This window comes from Thunnus maccoyii, chromosome 2 (assembly GCF_910596095.1).
Source record: "Thunnus maccoyii chromosome 2, fThuMac1.1, whole genome shotgun sequence".
In the NCBI taxonomy this organism is placed as follows: domain Eukaryota; kingdom Metazoa; phylum Chordata; class Actinopteri; order Scombriformes; family Scombridae; genus Thunnus; species Thunnus maccoyii.
In genome coordinates this window covers 26385849-26404481 of record NC_056534.1, presented here as the reverse complement: position 1 = coordinate 26404481, position 18633 = coordinate 26385849, and the positions used below count along the sequence as shown (strand labels likewise).

The 18633-nt window shown below is 44.7% G+C and overlaps 1 protein-coding gene across 2 annotated transcripts; it reads left to right on the top strand.

The window, feature by feature from the left end:
• Window positions 1–246: 246 nt before the first annotated feature.
• Window positions 247–17691, top strand: LOC121886803 (axin-2-like). Of its 2 annotated transcripts, none has more exons than XM_042397137.1 (11): window positions 247–564; window positions 2105–3048; window positions 5626–5766; window positions 8516–8618; window positions 10503–10643; window positions 11230–11651; window positions 11793–11942; window positions 12060–12293; window positions 12481–12585; window positions 13205–13330; window positions 15971–17691. In XM_042397137.1, exons 2-11 carry the CDS (start codon window positions 2216–2218, stop codon window positions 16095–16097), a joined length of 2382 nt encoding a protein of 793 aa, XP_042253071.1. In that variant the 5' UTR covers window positions 247–564; window positions 2105–2215; the 3' UTR covers window positions 16098–17691. The 2 variants fall into 2 exon arrangements, with proteins under 2 accessions (XP_042253071.1, XP_042253070.1); XM_042397136.1 differs by lacking the exon at window positions 247–564 and adding an exon at window positions 972–1190.
• The last annotated feature ends 942 nt before the right edge of the window (window positions 17692–18633 follow it).

Here is an 18633-nt window from a genome sequence, read left to right as displayed (position 1 = left end):
GACGCTCCAAAGCCTCGGGGAGTTGGCTCTAGATTGCCTGTCTTTGATAAGGTCCTGGCACACGTGTAAATTATTTCCCTGTCTAGAAAAGTTTATTAAATGTTAGTTAACTTAAAACGCATAGTTTTGCTGACGAAGAAGTGATAAAGGAGAGATATGTTGCCATTTGTGGCTGTTTCCATTCCTTTGTCTTCATTTTAGCTCATTTTATTTTGCTTTATTTCATTTTTATTGCAAAGATGAGACGCTGTGTTTTTATGTATCTTCCGGGACCAGGCCAGCGGTTTTTTACTTTGAAGTCCACAGTTAAACCTTCAGCCCAGTTGGTTTAGAAACAGCCCGGAGGATTTCTACCGCCTGCCATGACTTCTTGAAACACTACCTGGGGAGAAAAGTCGAGAGGAAAACGCGTCTCTCTTTTATTCGCGGTTGCACTAATGTTGCCCAATGTGATAGACAGTACAGGACGGAGAAGAGCGCCGAGGCGGTTGTAGGCACAGCTTGTTGTTGGACTACTTAACTTTAACGTTTTCTAATCAGGGAGGCTGTTCGGGTACATGGATGGTAAGTTGTAGGAAAGCTGTTCCACAGGCCCCCTCTCTTGGCCGCTTTGATGTGCTGCTGCTGAGCTTTGAAGTTGAGAAATGCGGGCTATGTTTCTTGTTTGTGGGCGAGAAATACGGTGAGATAGATAAGAAGCTTATGTGTGTGTGTGTGTGTGTGTGTGTGTGTGTGTGTGTGTGTGTGTGTGTGTGTGTGTGTATGTGTGTGTGTGAGTGAGTGAATGTTTGAATGTGTAGCTCAGATAAAAACCGAATATTTGTCGGGTGGTGCGTCTCCAAGCTGGGAAAAAGTGGGATGTATTCTTCAGTCAGAGCCCCCCCCCCCCCCTCCCCTCCACCTCCTCTTTTACCTCCTCCAGATTTTGACACCCCCAGTGATCTACATAGGGACTGAGCCTGCCTACTCTGAGGTCAGTTGTTGAATGGGACAGGGTACATTAAACTACAGCAGTTGTTTTGCAGCGATATACGACACATGTGGCACGGTACAGGCTTTGATAGTCCGTCGTCGCTTTTTGTGCTGGATTACTGTTTTGAGAGTTTTGGACCGTACTCAGCTCTTCTGAAAATGGAGTAATAATTCAACTTTTTAACGGGTTTTACACTGGTTGGATCTGCTCTGCGATGGTATGTTTTACGCACGTTTATTTAGACTTCATCCATCGGATTTAAGCATCGCTTTCACCATTCTGTACACTTACACTGCCTGTTGAGAGTGTGGAAGTCATTACATAGCATTTGCAACAGCCGAGCACACACTTTATTTTGTTTTAGAGGCTTAACGTAACAATGTTGCAGTCTCCTTCGATTCGGCGCCGAGGCTCCGATTAAAATCACTCATCCGTTGGATGAGGTTTTACTCCAAATATAACACGTCTTTTCTGTCGTGTTGGTAGTTCAGACACGTTGCCGGGGCTGTGGCTTTAATAATGTGCTGTAATAGCCTTCTTGGGTAGATATTAAGACGATTGATCGCTTACATTTACGCACGGGCGACTGGCTTTTCCCGCGGGGCTTTTTACCCCCGGTACATTACAACGTTTAAGGTCATTATGGTGCAGATCAGACGCATTTCTACTCGTCTGTACATTTCTGGGATGGTGAGGATAAGTGTGGGCTCCGAGTGAAAATGAGTCTGTGTGTGTATGTGTGTGATGCAGACCGGGGTAGGGTACGGTCGTCCGAAACAGATTGGGAATTAATTGGAGTTGAAGCCTGTGACATGGACTCGTTAGGAAAACACGTGTAAGCCACAGTTGTGAGAATACGGTTTTGGTAAAGAGTCAGGCTCAGATATGACTGTGATATGATTGTTCATGTAAAATGTTTTTGATGTGACAAATCAATGCACGTTGAGAATGTAGGCTGCAGTTGATCTCTCATTTAGATTATAAATAGATAAATGAAACGAAAAAAAAGCCTTTCATATTTCCTTTCTCTGTGAACCCGGCGAGGGGTTTTGAAAGGGACTGTTTACTTGATGTCTTTCTTTGAAGTTCAGCAGGATATGGCTTTGATTAGATCAATACTTTGTGTTTCAGAGTGAAGAGGAGCTGAGAAGCTCCCCCGCTGCTTTTAGAGAGTGAGGAGGATTAGGCTGGAGCTCAGTGGAGGCACGACGGCACTCTCACACGGCAACCGGAGCTGGAGCCATGAGCAGGGCGCTTACGGAGCACATCAGCAGTAGCTTCCGAGAAGATGCTCCTCGTCCTCCGGTACCGGGGGAGGAGGGAGAGGCGTCATGCTACAACCCCAGCAGATCTGCCAAAATGAGAGCCCAGAGTAAGGTTAAAGATAGCCCCGTCGCCGCCGCGCCTCCCGGCTCCACACCGCGGAGGAACGAGGATGGACTCGGGGAGCCAGAGGGCAGCGCGTCCCCGGACTCGCCCCTAGTCCGGTGGACAAAGTCTCTGCATTTTCTTCTGGGCGACCAAGACGGTGCTCACCTCTTCAGGACCTTTTTGGAGCGGGAGAATTGCGTGGACACTTTGGACTTTTGGTTCGCCTGCAACGGCTTCAGGCAAATGGACTTAAAGGATACCAAAACGTTGCGAGTTGCCAAAGTTATTTTCAAGCGGTACATTGAGAACAACAGCATTGTCGCCAAGCAGCTGAAACCCGCCACCAAGACCTTCATAAGGGATAGTATTAAGAAACAACAAATAGACTCTGTCATGTTTGACCAGGCACAGACGGAAATTCAGTCGAACATGGAAGAGAATGCATACCAGATGTTTTTGACCTCTGACATATACCTCGAATACGTGCGCACCGGGTGCGAGAACGCCGCGTACGTGAACCACGGCGGACTCGGCAGCCTCAAGCTGATGTGCGGATACCTTCCTCCTCTCATGGAGGAAGAGGAGTGGAGTTGTAATGACCTAAAGGCAAAAGCGTTAGGGTCTGTGGTTGGACTGTCTGCGAAAACCCTGAGGGCTACTGCTACCATCCGGACAGCAGCTGAAGTACTGGAGAATAGTTGCAGGTAAGAGCAGCGCTCACCTTACGTTAGAGGATGCATGCCTTTGTCATTACATCTTAGTGCATGAGGACTTTTTTTTATTACTTTATTTACTTTCCTCTTGTTCATTATTCCTTCATTAGTTAAACTACAGTGAATATGTGGTAGTTGGTAGTTATTTAACAAATGCCTTAGAGAGAAAGGCACTTGATCAAAGGGTCTCAGAGGAACATGCCTGTATATTTGTGCCCTCCTGCCTTGCAGTTAGTCAAGGGGTTGGAGGGGTGGAGGGGCGGGGTGGGTACAAAACATCAATGGATCTGAGCCTTCCTTTTAAGTAAATGGTGTCTTGCAGGCAGCCCTCTGCTGGCTTGCTCAAGTTTCCTGTGCTTTGAAACCCTTCCTCCGGTTCAGGCACAAAGTCAGACACCAAGACTCAGACTGTTACAGCTACATGAAACAGTATGATGCTATTGTAAAGTTATGCAGTACATCTCTATTAAATCTACTAACTTAGCCATATTGTTAGTGTACACCATCATAAAATCTCCCAACCCAAAGAAATGCTAGTACAGAGTTAAGAGAACTTGTGCAGTCAGTCTTGTGCCAAGCGGAGATATTGTTCTCTTGGTCAGAGATGAAAGCAGAACTGTTTGTGGAAAGCATTTAGGCTTTTATCTTCAGAGCCCTTCCCACACATTGTCCAACAGCTGAAATCTTTTTAAGCCAGGAACATTTTCAAAAACTGGATTTTATGCATGAGCCTCCATCAAAGGGTACTTTAAAAATGTTTTGCTCAACTACTTTGTCCTCACATCTGGACACAATTATAACTGAGAGGTTTGACAATGTCTTGATGCTTTGGTATTTGTAGGAAAAGTGCAATTTAAAGATAATCCATACTTTCCTTGTCAAGTTAACCAAACATTTTGTGAGACTAAGGTTTGAAAATTGCCTCTAGTATGACTTTTTAATAACAGTGTAAAAACTAATTGATTAAGTCTAATAACTCAACTTAAACAGTCCCTTGAGAATTTTATCTTTCATGTGAGCAGACGTCAGATAACATCATAGCACAATTACTCATTTGCCTCAAAGTGGCCATGTTTAGTTAGGAACCAATAAGCACAGGGTTTGTTGACATGTGAGCATCTCCTGGTTTCCTGGTGTGATCCCCTGCATTCTTGGTTTTCACTAAAAGAAAAGCGGGAGGGAGAGAGCCCCTTTTTCTCCCTTCTGTCACCCGTGCTCTCCCCCTTTCCCCCTGCCCCTCACCATCTCTTTAGGTCAACCAATTTCCATCTCAAACATGTGGAACTAATTTTGCCACTGCACAGATTCCTTTTTTCTCCTCTTTTGAGAAACCTCCAATTCTCAACTCCAAAGTGATAGAAAAACAAAACAAAAAACATAACATCCTCAACTCAGTTCCTCAGCTTCAACCGCAGATCCTACTTTGCCATAGATTGTGTGTGAATCTCAGTGTTTTCCTCTCTCTTTCTTTTCTATCCAACACTTATCTCTCCTTTTTGAAAAAAAATCTGTCTGACAGAGACTAAGCATGCTTTGGAGGGAGACAGGGAGAGACAAGAGAAGGGGAAGGGGGAAAGACAGGAAGGGGGGGATCATGAAAGAAAGAAAAGAGATGGAGAAAGAGAGTGGGGGGTGCAGAGAGCCCAGCTGTGCTAAATACCTGACTCTTTGCGCGGACCTTCCAAAGGTCAGGTTTGTGCTTGGGGCCTACGGCTTTAGTCATGCTGGGGTTCTCCTCTCAGCACTCCCGGCAGAAGGCATTCTCATAAAGAAAGGGGCCCTCCTTCCCCCTTTCCCTCTCTCCCTCTCCCTCCCTCCCTCCCTCTCTAAAGCTCAAGTTCCCCCTTCCTCTTCTTCCCTCTCTCTTCCTTGTCCACCCCCTTCACTACTGGAACAGGAATGCAACACAGCAGGAGAGTAGAAAGACAGGGAGAGAGACTTTAGAAAGGAAAGCAGGGGAGAGTGGGTAAAGGAGGGGCCCCAGACTGAATGATGGAGAGAGGGAGAGATAGAAGTGGGAGAGTGTGGAAGAGAAAACACTCCAAGGAAAGAGAGAGTGGAGTTTCAGAGTGGAAAAGTGGAGGAGTATGGGCTGGCCCAAACAAAAGGGTGGGGAGATAACAGAAGAGAGGGAAAGAAGGGAAATACTGTTGTTCATTCACACACAGCAAGGCTGCTCACTTCACTCACTCCAACTGTCACCCCTCAACCCCGCCAAACACACACACAACCCCTGTATGTTATGGGGGGGAGGGGGGAATGAAAGAGAGAAGGAAAGAAAGACCAGAAAAAGAGAACCCATAGCTCAATCTCTTAATATGGTTGTCAAATTCCTCCAGCCCCAAACTCTCATGAAAGTGACTCTAATTACAGAAATCTGCACAGAACATCAACAAAACAAACTCCAAGCTGTCACGTTTCCTTTTAAATTTGGATAAAATGAAGACAGAAGCACGGGGTAAATAAACTTCACCCAACTCTGTCATAACTCTTCACTGTCCTTGCTTCACACCACAACTTTGAAAGACATCACATAAAAATGTGGAAAATCTCTTCCTGGGTCCACAGGTCCCACCGTCGGGGAGACCCTGCCAGCCCTTACTTTGTCAATTCCGGCTACATCTTTGCCCCTGCCACCAGTGCCAATGACAGTGAGATCTCCAGCGATGCCACAACGGACGATTCCATGTCCATGACGGACAGTAGCGTGTAAGTGTTTTTAGATTTTATTGAAATCAAAAAGTAGGTGGGTCAGTTTCATTTCAACTCAGCCTTCTCCGGAGATAATGTAGCAACTTCAAAAGGCTCATTTCCATTCAGCTGACCCTGGCCAAAGCTCTGTGAATTTTATTATTTCCATAGTATCTTAATGTGCTTGGAACAAAGTTCAGTCAACACCTTTCCAGGAAAATGTTGAGAGATGTGAAGAAAAATATTTGGCCTTGTAGTTCAACAGATTCAGCGTTTCTTGGGGCCAGGGGACTGCACTGTTGCGAAATAATGGTCTGTAATGTATTTTAATTATACAGGTAATTCTATTAATGTGTAGTTGTTGCTGTGGCCTCCAGGGAGATAACTCTGGGAAAGTCATTATGTCTGAAGACCTTTTGAAGTTTATTCTGATGCGTTGCAGGCTGGAGAGAAGGGAGAAAAAAATGAGATCGTCTTGATGTGGGTGGGGGCGTTGCCTCATTTTCCTCAAAGTTGAAATGTATCCATCCCACCCACCCTTCTGCCACAACAGACTTGTTTTTTTCATATTATCTAATCGCTTTTTCCCTTTGAAGAACTGGAGGAGAGGGGGAGGGAAATGGCCATTCGGGCCTCAAGACAAACTCATTGAAAAATGTTGGCACCAAATGAAAGGAGGCTTACTCACATGGTGGGTCGGTTTCCTGCCACTGGCCTCTGCGGCGTGCTGAGATCATGTGTCTGCGAGGCTTTCACAGGGGTTACTCATTGCTAGACCTTGGGACAAGGCATGAGGAACTCCCCCTGGCCAGACTAGGGCACCCCCAAAAAATCACCTCCACCCACCCAACCCTCCACAGCTTCTCTCCTCCACCCTCCAGAGCCAATAGCAGGAGTGGTGAGGCTCGAAGTGCAAGGGAGTGAGAAAATAAAGTGCATGGAGTATAAAGGGCTTAACTGAATCGCTTTCAGCCTATTGTTAGGTGAGGGGAGCTTAGGGGGATAAGAGGGTGGCTGGCTGCTTTGAAAATGACTTGCACAACTGAATAGGAGATCCCCATAAAGTAAGGGCCCATGAAACCATGAAAGAGTCCACGGCTGTTTTCTCTTCCCCAACCTGCACAAAGCACCCGGTCGTCAAATGGTTCACCAGGGTGGGGACAGTTTGGGTTGATAAAAACATAGTTAGTGAGAGGGAAGTTGGCGAGCTTTGTTTGGGTATGATGTTTTGCCACTAAGTTTGGGGTTCCTTTTAGCGCACAAATTCCTCTGGGCTGTTGAGTTTTACTTTTGAAGAGTTTCCTGTGTTTCTTCCTGCGCCTTGAGGGATGATGGCTTGTAGTCTCAAGGGTAGAGTTTGTGAAGCATTGATTTTGGTAGGAGGCCCAACTTACAAGAAGCTTGTTGCAACACTGGTGATATCTGCAGCTTGGCTTCATTATCTGATTATTCTTGACAGTGTCACTCTGAAATGTGACTTGCAGAACTTGGTCAGATGAATAAAGAAGAAAAAATAGATTCATTGTTGTACAGTGTCATCTGTCAAAGTCATATTCTTTTAATAGTTCTCACTAAGGTCTTTGACACAGAGATCTCTCCTGTCCTTGTCCCCAGCTCTCTCTCCACCCCTAACTGATTTTAATAAAAAACGCAGCTTCTTCCTCTCTCATTCGAGGGAACAATTTGATTAGTGCGTCCTTTTATTGTGGTTAAAAGCCACACTGCAAATTTGAATCTCATTTCCCAGATAAAGAACAAGAAGAGGAGGATTTGGGAAGGGGGGATAGAAGAAGGGGTGGGGGGATTTTTTTTCTCTTTTTGCTTATATCTTATTTATGGATTTACTTGGACGCTGGGGAATGCTGCTGCACCAACTTCAAACATTACCTTATCTTACAAACCAGCCTTTTGATGTTGCTGAGATCAGAGGCTCACAGCAGAGCGCTTGCCAAACGAAGATGGCAGCGGGTGCATATGTGCATGAGTGTGAGATTTCAAAGAGGCAGCAGAAAAAGTAGCGTTTGGGCTAGGTCAGACACTTCTGAGCAGCCAAAACGGCCAAGATAATTGGCCCAGCTTAAGTGGCAGCTGACTGGAAAAGCTAGCAGACACAGAATGAAAAACTGAGAATAAGATTCCCAGAATAAATGCTTAATTGTCCAGAGACTACTAGTCTTCCTAGCTACATCTCTATTTTCATATTAATATATCAGAGCTACAAAACCAGAAGCATTTGCTAGCCTGCTTTAGCCTGAAGTAGTTTCTGACTCTTACCAGCTACTGAGGTTACTGCTAATTCTTTTGCTTTTTAAACAACTGCTGTCAGTTGACAAGGACTAATCTTCAAGGACTAATCAGTGGGACTCTTCTTTTGAAGCCCACAGTAGGATGTTTAGCATATCTCGCCTATTGTCCTGGTGTGTTTTGTTATGTGTGTTTTTGTTGCCTTGGCTTCAAGGGTTCCGAGGTCTTTTGATTTAGCTTAGTGTGCCTAGTGGGTGGTTACTGGGTGGTGTTGTGTCAGTCACTTCAATGATGAACTACCTCCTAAGGGTTTTTCGCCACAAACATTGGCTAATGGTGCTAATGCACCAGCAGTTGGTGTTCAAGCATTTAGTAGAGGGGCAGTAAATGAGCAAAAATAACATCCACTGGATAGTTGATTATAACATATCAGTGTAATTGAAAATTTAGTCTCTGAGTGGTCTGTGATTGACTTCTTTTTAAAACCAAATGTAAATGTCTATATCTTAATTTATTTTTACAGAGATGGAATCCCTCCATATAAGCTGGGCACCAAGAAGCAGCTCCAGCGAGAGATGCATCGCAGTGTCAAGATCAATGGCCAGATTTCGCTACCCCACTTTCCTGTAAGTCCTACTTGTTTAAGTTCTACTTCCTGTCTCAGTGTTGCCTTTTTTGTAATCCGCCAAACTCAAACTTCTACACGCTGAAAGACAACTGGGTCCTGATTCCCTCGAGGAGTTCTCCTTTATTTTATTTTATTTTTTTCAGAGAGCATGTTGTGACAGAATACTATATTTCATTGCCCCGCTCGTTTTCATATAAAAGTCAGGGTAAATGAAAGGCAGGATTTGCATACCACTTCACTTCCTCTTCTGCCGTTTCAAGCCGCCCCCTTCCCCCATCCAAGTAGCTTCTGTACGGCTGTAAATATAAACTCATCGTTGTATTCCTTCTCTGTAACTGTAGTATGTCATGCAGCGTCACAGCTTCATGTGTTTTCGATGATAATAGCTGTGGTTGTAGCCTAGGTAATAGACATCACGGCAATATTAAAGATGATAAATTCAACAATCAAATGATTCTGTGAATGACATAAATGAATGCCAACATTACTGTTAAAATCCCAGCAGATTAATGGGAGTCATAGCACTGCTCAATTACACTTTCCTCTACTCTCACCCTGGTCCCATTACTATTTGGGTCATGCTGTGTGTGTGCTTTGAACACACACTGTTGAAGATTTTGTTGACCTGCTGAAGTTGTTGTGGGAAGGTTTAAGGAACTGGGTTAGAACAGATTGACACAGGTTAGGAGGCGGATACGTTTGAGACAAGAAAAGAAATATAAAATTCTTTTGTCTTCATATCCAAACACAGGTATGTGTATGTGGAAGAGTTATGTGTGTGTTTGTGCATGCATTTGACAGTGTTGTCTGTTCCCCCTTTTTTCTCTCTTCCTCTCTGTCTTTTCTCGCTCTCAATTTCTCTCTCTTTTCCTTTCCCACTTGCACTCCTTTAATGTCTCCCTCCTGATTTGGAGATGGCTCTGTCTCCCATGATGCACCAGCCCCAGGCAGCAGGGGCCCCGTGCAGGGCTGGCGCTCCTTTGCCAGCAGCTCCGCTTGCCTTTCTTCTTCTTCCCTTCATCGTGTCTACAAAGAGATGAGAGGAACAACAAAAAAAGAGTCAAAATCAAGAAAGCCAGTGTGCCAAATAACAAAAAAGTAAGAAAGGGAGAGAGAGAAACCGGCGCATAAAGTTAAAGAAAAAGGAGGATAATGTGACTAGAGTACCTCTGAGCTGCCCTGCATGCAGCCGGGAAATAAATTACTACTTCCCCTCAGATCTTCCCAGTATTTGACTCCTCTATCCTCTCCCTCCCTCTTTTCCCTCCTCTCTGTCTCGCTCTCGCTCTGCCACCATTGCCACTTCACAAACGCACATCTCAATCCTCTTCCTCTTTTTTCATGCTGTTAATTTTGTCCCCTTCTCCCTTTTTTCTTCCCTTCTCCTCTCCTCACTCTCTCTTCTCTGTCGATATCTGGCTTTTATTCGGAGATTTAAAGCTGCGTGTCCCTCCCACCCCTAGTGTGCGTTTGATGTTTGACAAGGGCCCTTTGAAGTGTGCTGACTTCAGAGGCTGCCTAGCTGATGGCTTGGTCGGGCTACAGAGGGTGCAGGCAGGGGGCCTCCCCTCCGAGCGAGACCAACTGCTACCCCGCCATTGCTACCCCTTTCTCTCCCCCTCGCCCAGTAGCCTGGCACTGCCAAGGGCACTGGGCATGAGAAGATCTGGGGAGGGACGGGTGGCGGAGAAGGTTCAGGTTAGCTTGAGGGCAAGGGCATCTGGATTAGGCCTTTTGGAATAGTAGCAGGCTTTTTGGAACAAGATGGGATTAGGGCAAGGGCAGTGGATTAATGCACCATATTGCATTCATCAGAAACACTAAGCACTTACACTCGCACACACACTAAAGTGTCCTTCCCCCTGCATTGTTTACCCTGCAGAGGACACATCGGCTGCCTAAGGAGATGACCCCCGTTGAGCCCTCAGCTTTTGCTGCTCAGCTCATAGCCCGGCTGGAGAAACTGAAGCGAGAGCAGGACACCATGAGCTCATTGGAGGAGAGGCTGCAGCAGATCCAGGAGGTACAGATGCATACAAACCTGTTATGACACTTTCACCAACATTTAGCATGGCAGCCACTTGTGAATTCTAACTTTTATCCAAGTTAGGTCAGGACGATTGTTCCTTACTGCACTACAAAAGCCTTTATGCCAACTTTAGCATGTCGAAGAACAGGGATAAGACCAAGGGATTTGAAAGTCTGTCTTGGTTTAGCTACTTCTTCCTTTTCCCTCTCTGTCCTCCACTATTTCACCAGGAGGAACTTTCAAACTTATGTTTCTAGACACACTTGCAAGTTCCTTCAAATAGTTAGCACTTAGCTTCTCTCCAGTGGCACGTTTGCTGAGTATGTGTAGTGCCAGTCTCTTTGTGAAGCACAGGCACACTCTGCATTATAGATGAAGCGCACCCAAAGCCTGTTAGCGAAGATAACAGTACGGCAAAAAGGAAACTCAAATCAAGTTATCCAAGCGTTTGCTCTCACTGACTTCAGAGGATGATAGATATAAGTTGGTGTAAGTTGATACATAAATTCCTCTGCTTGTGTCTGTGTATGAATGTTTCGTCAATTGCCTGAACTTTTCTTTTCTTTCTTTGCCTGTCCAGGAGGAGGAAAGGGAGGAAAGCGGCGACCTCACCAGCAACACCTCCCTCCATCATCCTCTGCTCCCATCTGGCAGTCAGTGTGAGGAAGACCCCCAGGCTATCCTAGACGAACACCTATCCCGTGTCCTGAAGACACCTGGCTGCCAGTCACCAGGTGTGGTTCGGCACTCACCGCGCTCAGGCTCCCCCGATCGGACAGGCGCTTTGGTGTCCTCTGGCCACGGGCCCTTCTTTGGTGCTTATCCTGGGGCCACCAAGGTTCTGATGACAGGCAGGCAGTCCACAAAGCACATTCACCACCACTACATCCACCATCATCACGCTGGGCCCAAGACCAAGGAGCAGATTGAGGCTGAGGCGGCTCAGCGTGTGCAGTGCCTCTGCCCTCCAGGGGGCGCCAATTATTCCGACTTCACCCCTGCGTGAGTGTAACTTCTTAGCTATGCTGGAACCAGTTGTCAGTCAGCATTGTACATTAGCCCTTAGTACCTGATTTCTTAAATTCCCTCAGTGGTAAAACTGCTCTTTCTCTGGTCCTAACTTGCTTTGCCTTCTTCCTCCAGTCGCTGCAGCACTTTGTCCAGACGGCCAGTCAAGGCTACCGATGAGGGCGTGTCTCCACCACGTCTTCCCCTAGATGCCACCGACCGCTCTCAGAATGTTTGGCAGTGGATCCTGGAGAGTGAGAGGCAGGGCAAGCACAAGCCACACAGGTAAGTGTCTGTCAGGAATCACCACGACATCATCTGTACCACAGAATGGCCTCCAAAGAACAGTACAGTCTTGAGTTCACTACTCATGTTATATATTGACTCCTTTTAATCGAACAGCACTCAAGGTCTAAAGAAGTCCAACCCCCTTGACTCCAAGACCCCGCCCAGTCGGACTCACTCCTCTTGGGGTGGAGGCGGTATCGGCAGTGGGGCTCACCTCCGTGGTCACCACCCTGGCCATCCGTTCATACAAGACCCAGCCATGCCACCCCTGCCCCCACCCAACACCCTGGCACAGCTGGAGGAGGCCTGCCGCAGACTAGAGGAGGTTTCCAAGCCGCCGAAACAGAGGTAGGCAAACTCCGACACACTTAGAACACACATTCAACCGTGCACATAAAACCAAAACTGCCATTCATATTCCCCAGCTTCCACATCTGATTGACCACATCAGTGTTTACTGTAAACGGTGTCCAGTGATTTCTCTTCATACTGATGTGAGTACTGATTCGTATTGATCTCTCTGTGATTTTGACAGACATTCAGCAGCAGCCAGCAGCCTTCAGAGAGACAGGAGCCATCCAGCAGCTGCTTTCCCCACTGGAGGAAGCCCTCTAGCCAGCTCTGGACTGCAAACAGACGAGTACGGATTTCTCTTTTTAATCTGTAACACATTACTGTCTTTGTTTCTACAATTCTATTTTTCTTCATTTCTTTTGCACTTGCTTTCTAGTCTTCTAATAGAATTCATTCCTGTTACACTTAGACACTTTTTTGATCATTCCCTCTCTCTCCAAGCTTGTGTTTTCATTCTCTTCCTCCCAGATTTTCTTGCTCTTCCCTTCAAAGAGAGATGTTGTGAGTCAGCATAGCTATGTCTTTGAACTCCTCTTCTCTCGCTTTTTAATCATTTAAGATTAAACATGCTTTAATACGGAATCCTAACTACCCACCCGTCTCCCAACACACACACTCACCAGTGGAACCCAACAAAGATGTGTTGAGTAGCCCCTGGTAACTCAAGTTTATTGGCTCCTTTCACACATTTGTTTTTGAATGGGGTGGGTGTTTGATGTTAAGCCGCAGACAACCTGACTGTGAGGCCTCTTTTAGTTTTTAATTGGTTGACCGTCAGTGAGCCAGCTGTCTGTTGGCATCCTTAATTAATATTAGTCCAAAGAATTGTTGTCTACATTCAACAATCTTACCCTTTTTCCTACAAGTCCAGATGTTGAAAACCCATTTTCATTTTGCATTCTCAGGTCTAAGGAGCTAGTGGTCACCTACTTCTTCTGTGGTGAGGAGATTCCTTATCGCAGTATGATGAAGACCCACTGCCTCACCCTGGGACACTTCAAGGAACAACTTAGCAAGAAAGGCAACTACAGGTAAATACACCACTGACAACACCACATAGATCACAATACACTAGCACATACTTAATTAGATGTTTATGCACACCTGTTTGGTTGTGTTTGAAGCTGTTGCGGGGTTAGTTAGCTGTTAATGTATGTGCATTTGTTATTGGTCATGTACTGTATATGCTCATCTGCTGAGTGGTAGTGTGAAATACTGGAGCCCAATAGTTGAAAAGAAACTGGGCTGATCCACTGTATTCAGAGCTTACACACACAGAGAGAAGGGGGGTGTTCTGGAGCAAATTTTTTCTCACATCTGGTACTGATTTCCATGGTAAGGCAGCCTTAATAAATATGGCTTTGAAGCCTAGGCCATTTTATTTTGTGCACAAAGACCATTGCAAGGCCTTCAAATTCCTCCTCCACATTATTGCATCAGGCATTAAAATCAAATGCCGCAAGCACTTTCTTCTGTTAATGACTGATAGCAGTTAACACAGCAAACATACCTCCTGTTAATGTCAGACATTGAGAGGAAATTCTTAAACAATGTGAGGACTTGTTAGATAATTTATAATATTGTCGGTTAAAAGAAATATCAAAAAAGAAAGCCCTCAGTTAAGTTCAAGCTTGCATTATCAAGTAACTATTCCAGTACTGCTTAGGTTGTTTGCCACTGAAAAGACATGAAGCCTGCATGCCCATGACATCAACATTAGGTTACAGCCACATCTGCTTGTTAGGCAAGAGAGAGAAGGCCTGCAAACAAGTCATTGCACCCCTGCTGTCACATAACTCTTCAGCGAGCGAGAGAAAAGGGGGAGATGGGGATGAAGCGTCTGGCTTCAATGGCAGCAGAATGTGTGGAGTTGGTTAATTTGGACATGGCAACGGTACAGCGGAGAACAGTACGCTGCAGCTCTGCCAGACGATATTGGTGCCAGATGTTGCGAAGAGAGAAAAATCCTGCCACATAAAACATGTTCCAATGGAAAGGCTCCTTCTGTCTCTCTCTGTCTCACTCTGAAACAAAGTGATGACTTTGAACTATTTGTGAGTGAGAATGTAGCATTTTCTTCAAAAAAAATTGCCCCGCCAATTACATTGAGAAGGGTCACGCATTTAGTTGGTTTATAATAATGAAGATGAGAAGGCCAAATCCTGCCCAGCCAAGCATAGACAACAGAGAAGAAGTTTGCTGAAATGCCATATCATTAAACAAAGCCATCACCGCTCTGTCACATAGCTGCACACTTGAATAGAAGCTCTTGCAGTTGTGGTAACACAACCTCCTCCTCCTTTGTTTGTGTGTAATTACAATCAACATGGGAAATAAAACTGTATGTGTACGTTTTTGAATGCCTCTCCTTACATGTGATGTTTGAATGACTCTAAGCTGAGCAATTGCTCATAAAACACAGAGCTTTTTTTTCTTTTTTTTTTTGTCTTTTTTTGTATTCTGAACGCAGGCACACATGGGCAAAATGAGGCATTTTTCCATTACAAAGCTTATCATTAAATCCCCTCCTGCTGATCTTTTGCTGGGTTTAAAGTAGAGAGGAGAAATCATTAGGAGCTCCAGGAGACTTCACAGTCACTGGGACCAAGCTAACCCTGGGAGTTATCTCTGCTTGAGAGAAGAAGAAGAGTGGGCTAGCTAGGTGACCTGTGACCTCCAGGAGACTGTCTGAGTGGTCGTCCTCCTCCCCCCTCCCGGGGTAAAGCCCCTCAGGCTCGGCCCACATCCAACCTATCACACCCACTCACTGGGCCAGTGAAGGCCTCCACTCCACTTCCCCCTGCTTTCTTCCTTTTCTGCTCCCTCTTTTTTCCTCTGTTCTCCGCTGGTGATCGGAAAGCTGCCCGAAGTGTGTGTATATGTGTGTGTGTGTGTGTGTGTGTATGTGTGGTGAGATGGCAAGTGTGTATTTGTATGTGTAAGGGAGTAACATAGGGTGTGTGTGTGTTTATATGCAAGCAGCGGAGTGTGCACTTGCAGTCACAGGCAGACTCTCAGGCACCTGAAATGTCAACCTGTGTGACAGAAAGGCCCTTCATTTGACAGCCAGCCCAATTAGAAGCCATGGAGACACAGAAAGGGAGGAGGGCACTGCTGAAGAGAGAGAGGAGGGGGGACTAAAGACAGCCTCTAATTAACCCTTCAACTTTAATAAGACCTTGCAGGACAGATAGACATCTATTGAATGGCCAACAGTCATGATGAACAAGTGGATGAGGAGACAACCACACATGGATGAACACACACACACATACAGGCTGTTTCTAGCAGCTTGAATTATCACAGGGAGCGTTTAAACGGAGGGTTCAGCTCTGTTTGTGCAGCGGTGTGATGTGGAGTCAGGCTCTGCCTTTGATGTGTGCAGGGATGGCATTGAAGGCTATGACTAAGTTGTTTTGAGCAGGATCCATTTCTGGCTCTCAGAGTGTGTGTGTTTGTGTTTGATTTGGACTAAAGGGAGTTGTGCGCGAGCGCGTATATGGAAGTAGTTGTGTAGGTGCCTCAAAGCAGTTTAAAACACGATGAAATGTATCAGATGCACTCCTGCTGCCATTCTGTCAGGTTTCGTTTGAGTTCAATTTTTATTTTTTTCACGTACACCCACGCTCAACATTTTCTAATCACAGACCTCTCTCTTTGTTTCTCCTCAGGTACTACTTCAAGAAGGCCAGCGATGAGTTTGAGTGTGGTGCTGTGTTCGAGGAGGTGTGGGAAGATGCCACCGTGTTGCCCATGTATGAAGGCAAGGTCCTGGGCAAGGTGGAGAGGATGGACTAAAAGCCACTTTGTTGCCAACCAACCAATGCCCTTCCTTGCCCAACCAAAAGCTAAACTGTCCCTAAAAACTTGAGCAAGAGACTCTGTGTAATTAACAAAAAACACTCTGGACTCCTGTTTGTTTTTGTTTTTTTTCTATTTCTTAATATTAAGCTAAACAGAGTTAATATATCCAGCACAAGAGGAGTGATTGAAGGAAGACGAGCCAATGAAGTATGCCGAACCCAGAGGAGGTACTGCCCCTCCCTGACTTTCTCAACCAATCAGCCTTAGAAACACAAGGGAATGACATGAGCGACTTTAAAAGACCAATACAAGGATGATGATGATGATGATAATGATTGGAGGCCAGTGGGGGTGAGACCCTGCCTCTTCTTGAATATAACCACTGAAGATGTAGATGGCACCGGCTTCACGGCCGAGTGCAACGGACTAGCAGGCGCTGAAGACGCAGTGCCACCAACCTGCTCTTAACGTTACACTCCAACATCGTTACAAAAACGTCTGTACGTGTGCATATACATACATGCATATATGTATATATACATGTATTATATATATATATAGATGCTTTTTGTCATGAGTTGAAAGTTTTTATTAAGTATTTATTGAAAAAAACAACCCACTCCTTTCCCCTTTCCTCTTTCCCAAGTCTCCTTAAAGCTATGTCCCACCCCCTCCCCATTTCCAGCCAATGGGCAAGCTGCTTTGAATGTTGGGAGAATACTGTGGTGATATTGTTTAGTGTTTGTTTTTACTTTACACAAAGGACGTGACACTAGCCTAGCACCTCCCATAGCCTTGTAGCCACGTCTGACCCAAACTAACAACCTTAGCAGTGGTCCTGTCCGAGGCGCACTCCCTTCACTATTCTAATGGTTAATCCCAGTCTTATATGCTGCTGATAGTTTGTAATGTTAAGTTTGTCACACTAGTGTATCCTATCCCTCGTTCTCCCCCTTCCTCTCTTTTTGTCTTCTCTCAGTCCGGCGACAGAGCTCAATCTTTTTTGTTGTGCCTTTGTTTGTAAACCAGGCATTGCACAGGGGGGGGATGAATACAGTTGCAGATACACACAGAGAGGAGACCTGGAGCACAAGTTGTACCATCTAATAATGGCAGTGTTTACAGCCCTCACACCAAAATAACTTGTGCTAACAAGAACCAGTTTGGGTCACAGAGAATGACTTCTTGAGGAAGTCAGCTAGCGTGTCAAAAAAAAACGAAAAGAAAAAAAAACAGAACATTGAAGAATTATGGCTCCGATATCCTTTGAATGTTGTTACAGTAACATCGTATATAGCAGAGCTCCTGTATACATTGTAATTATGCATTCTGAAGTATGGATACTGACACATGTGATGCACACATAGAGTACGCACACACACATAAACAATACACACATATAAACACACTATCGCTGGTGTTTTATGAGTACAGCACCTGTGCCTACATGGATGCCATACCATGTGCTACCCTGTTTCAGGGTTTTAATATATATCCCTTGGTTTTCAGAAGGGTTTTATGTTGAAAAGATATTTTTATGCTTTTAATAATATCCTGTAATCATGTTTTTTTTGTTTTTGTTTTTACACCACAGCCTTTTTTGTTTTGTTTCATTCTATCTAAACTGTAAATTATACATTATATAAAGAGTTTCATTTTAAGATTTACATGGACCTATAATTATTGTAATTATTGAGAGATGTAGCCTTTATTAAAGTTTTATATTTTTCAAATGAAAGCTGTTGTGCCTGGAATTGCCTTTTTCATGATTCTCCAGAAAAACAAAGATGCTTGTTTACACTGCAGCTCGAGTGTCACATATCTTTTCATTTTACAGCCAGTTCATACTGCACAGCAAACTTTCCAGCATTAGCAATAGATTATATTTTTTCTGTGACAGACTTTAAGAGGCAACAAGAGTTGATTGGAAAGTCGCTTTTCCACTTTGTCGAGCTTACAGAGCTGAGGTTGCTCTTGGACACCTGGTGAGGAAGAAACACATATACAATGAGGTTCTTGCAGTTATACAAATCTAGAGAAGCAGAAATCATGAATTCAGCACCTGGAATATTGTTAAATGCTAAGTGTTTAGTATCAAGCATATCAAGGGTGTCCTGATGTAACATATCACCAAAAAGTCCCCAATTCAGGACTGTCTGGGGACCCTCATTTTTAAGCAAAAAGACCAAAAAATAAACATTTTTAATAACTCAAACTAGGTCCCGCTAAATTCCTTTTTTTGAGGAATAATGTAGCAATGTAATCAAACGTATTACTAGTGAAAGCCCACTAAAATAAAATTTCTGTTATAGCTGGTCAAACAGAAATGTAGCAATATAACTATTATAAATGATAAGAAATATTGGATACTGAAAATGCAGACTCTACACCATACAGCAGTTCTGAAAAGGACGGAATTTGCAAAGTAGGAAATATGTGCGGAACCTGTTGTGAAATATTAGCGAACTGGAATTATTCTTGACAGCTACCTGCTTACTTTGTAACCCTCATATCTTTCTAAGTAATGAAG

Excerpts from the sequence above, each read along its gene's own strand:
- LOC121886803 (XM_042397137.1), top strand. The coding sequence starts at position 2,216 with ATGAGCAGGGCGCTTACGGAGCACATCAGCAGTAGCTTCCGAGAAGAT. Across the intron at positions 12,586-13,204 it reads TCTGGACTGCAAACAGACGA|GTCTAAGGAGCTAGTGGTCA; the intron begins GTACGGATTTCT and ends TTGCATTCTCAG. Across the intron at positions 13,331-15,970 it reads AGCAAGAAAGGCAACTACAG|GTACTACTTCAAGAAGGCCA; the intron begins GTAAATACACCA and ends GTTTCTCCTCAG.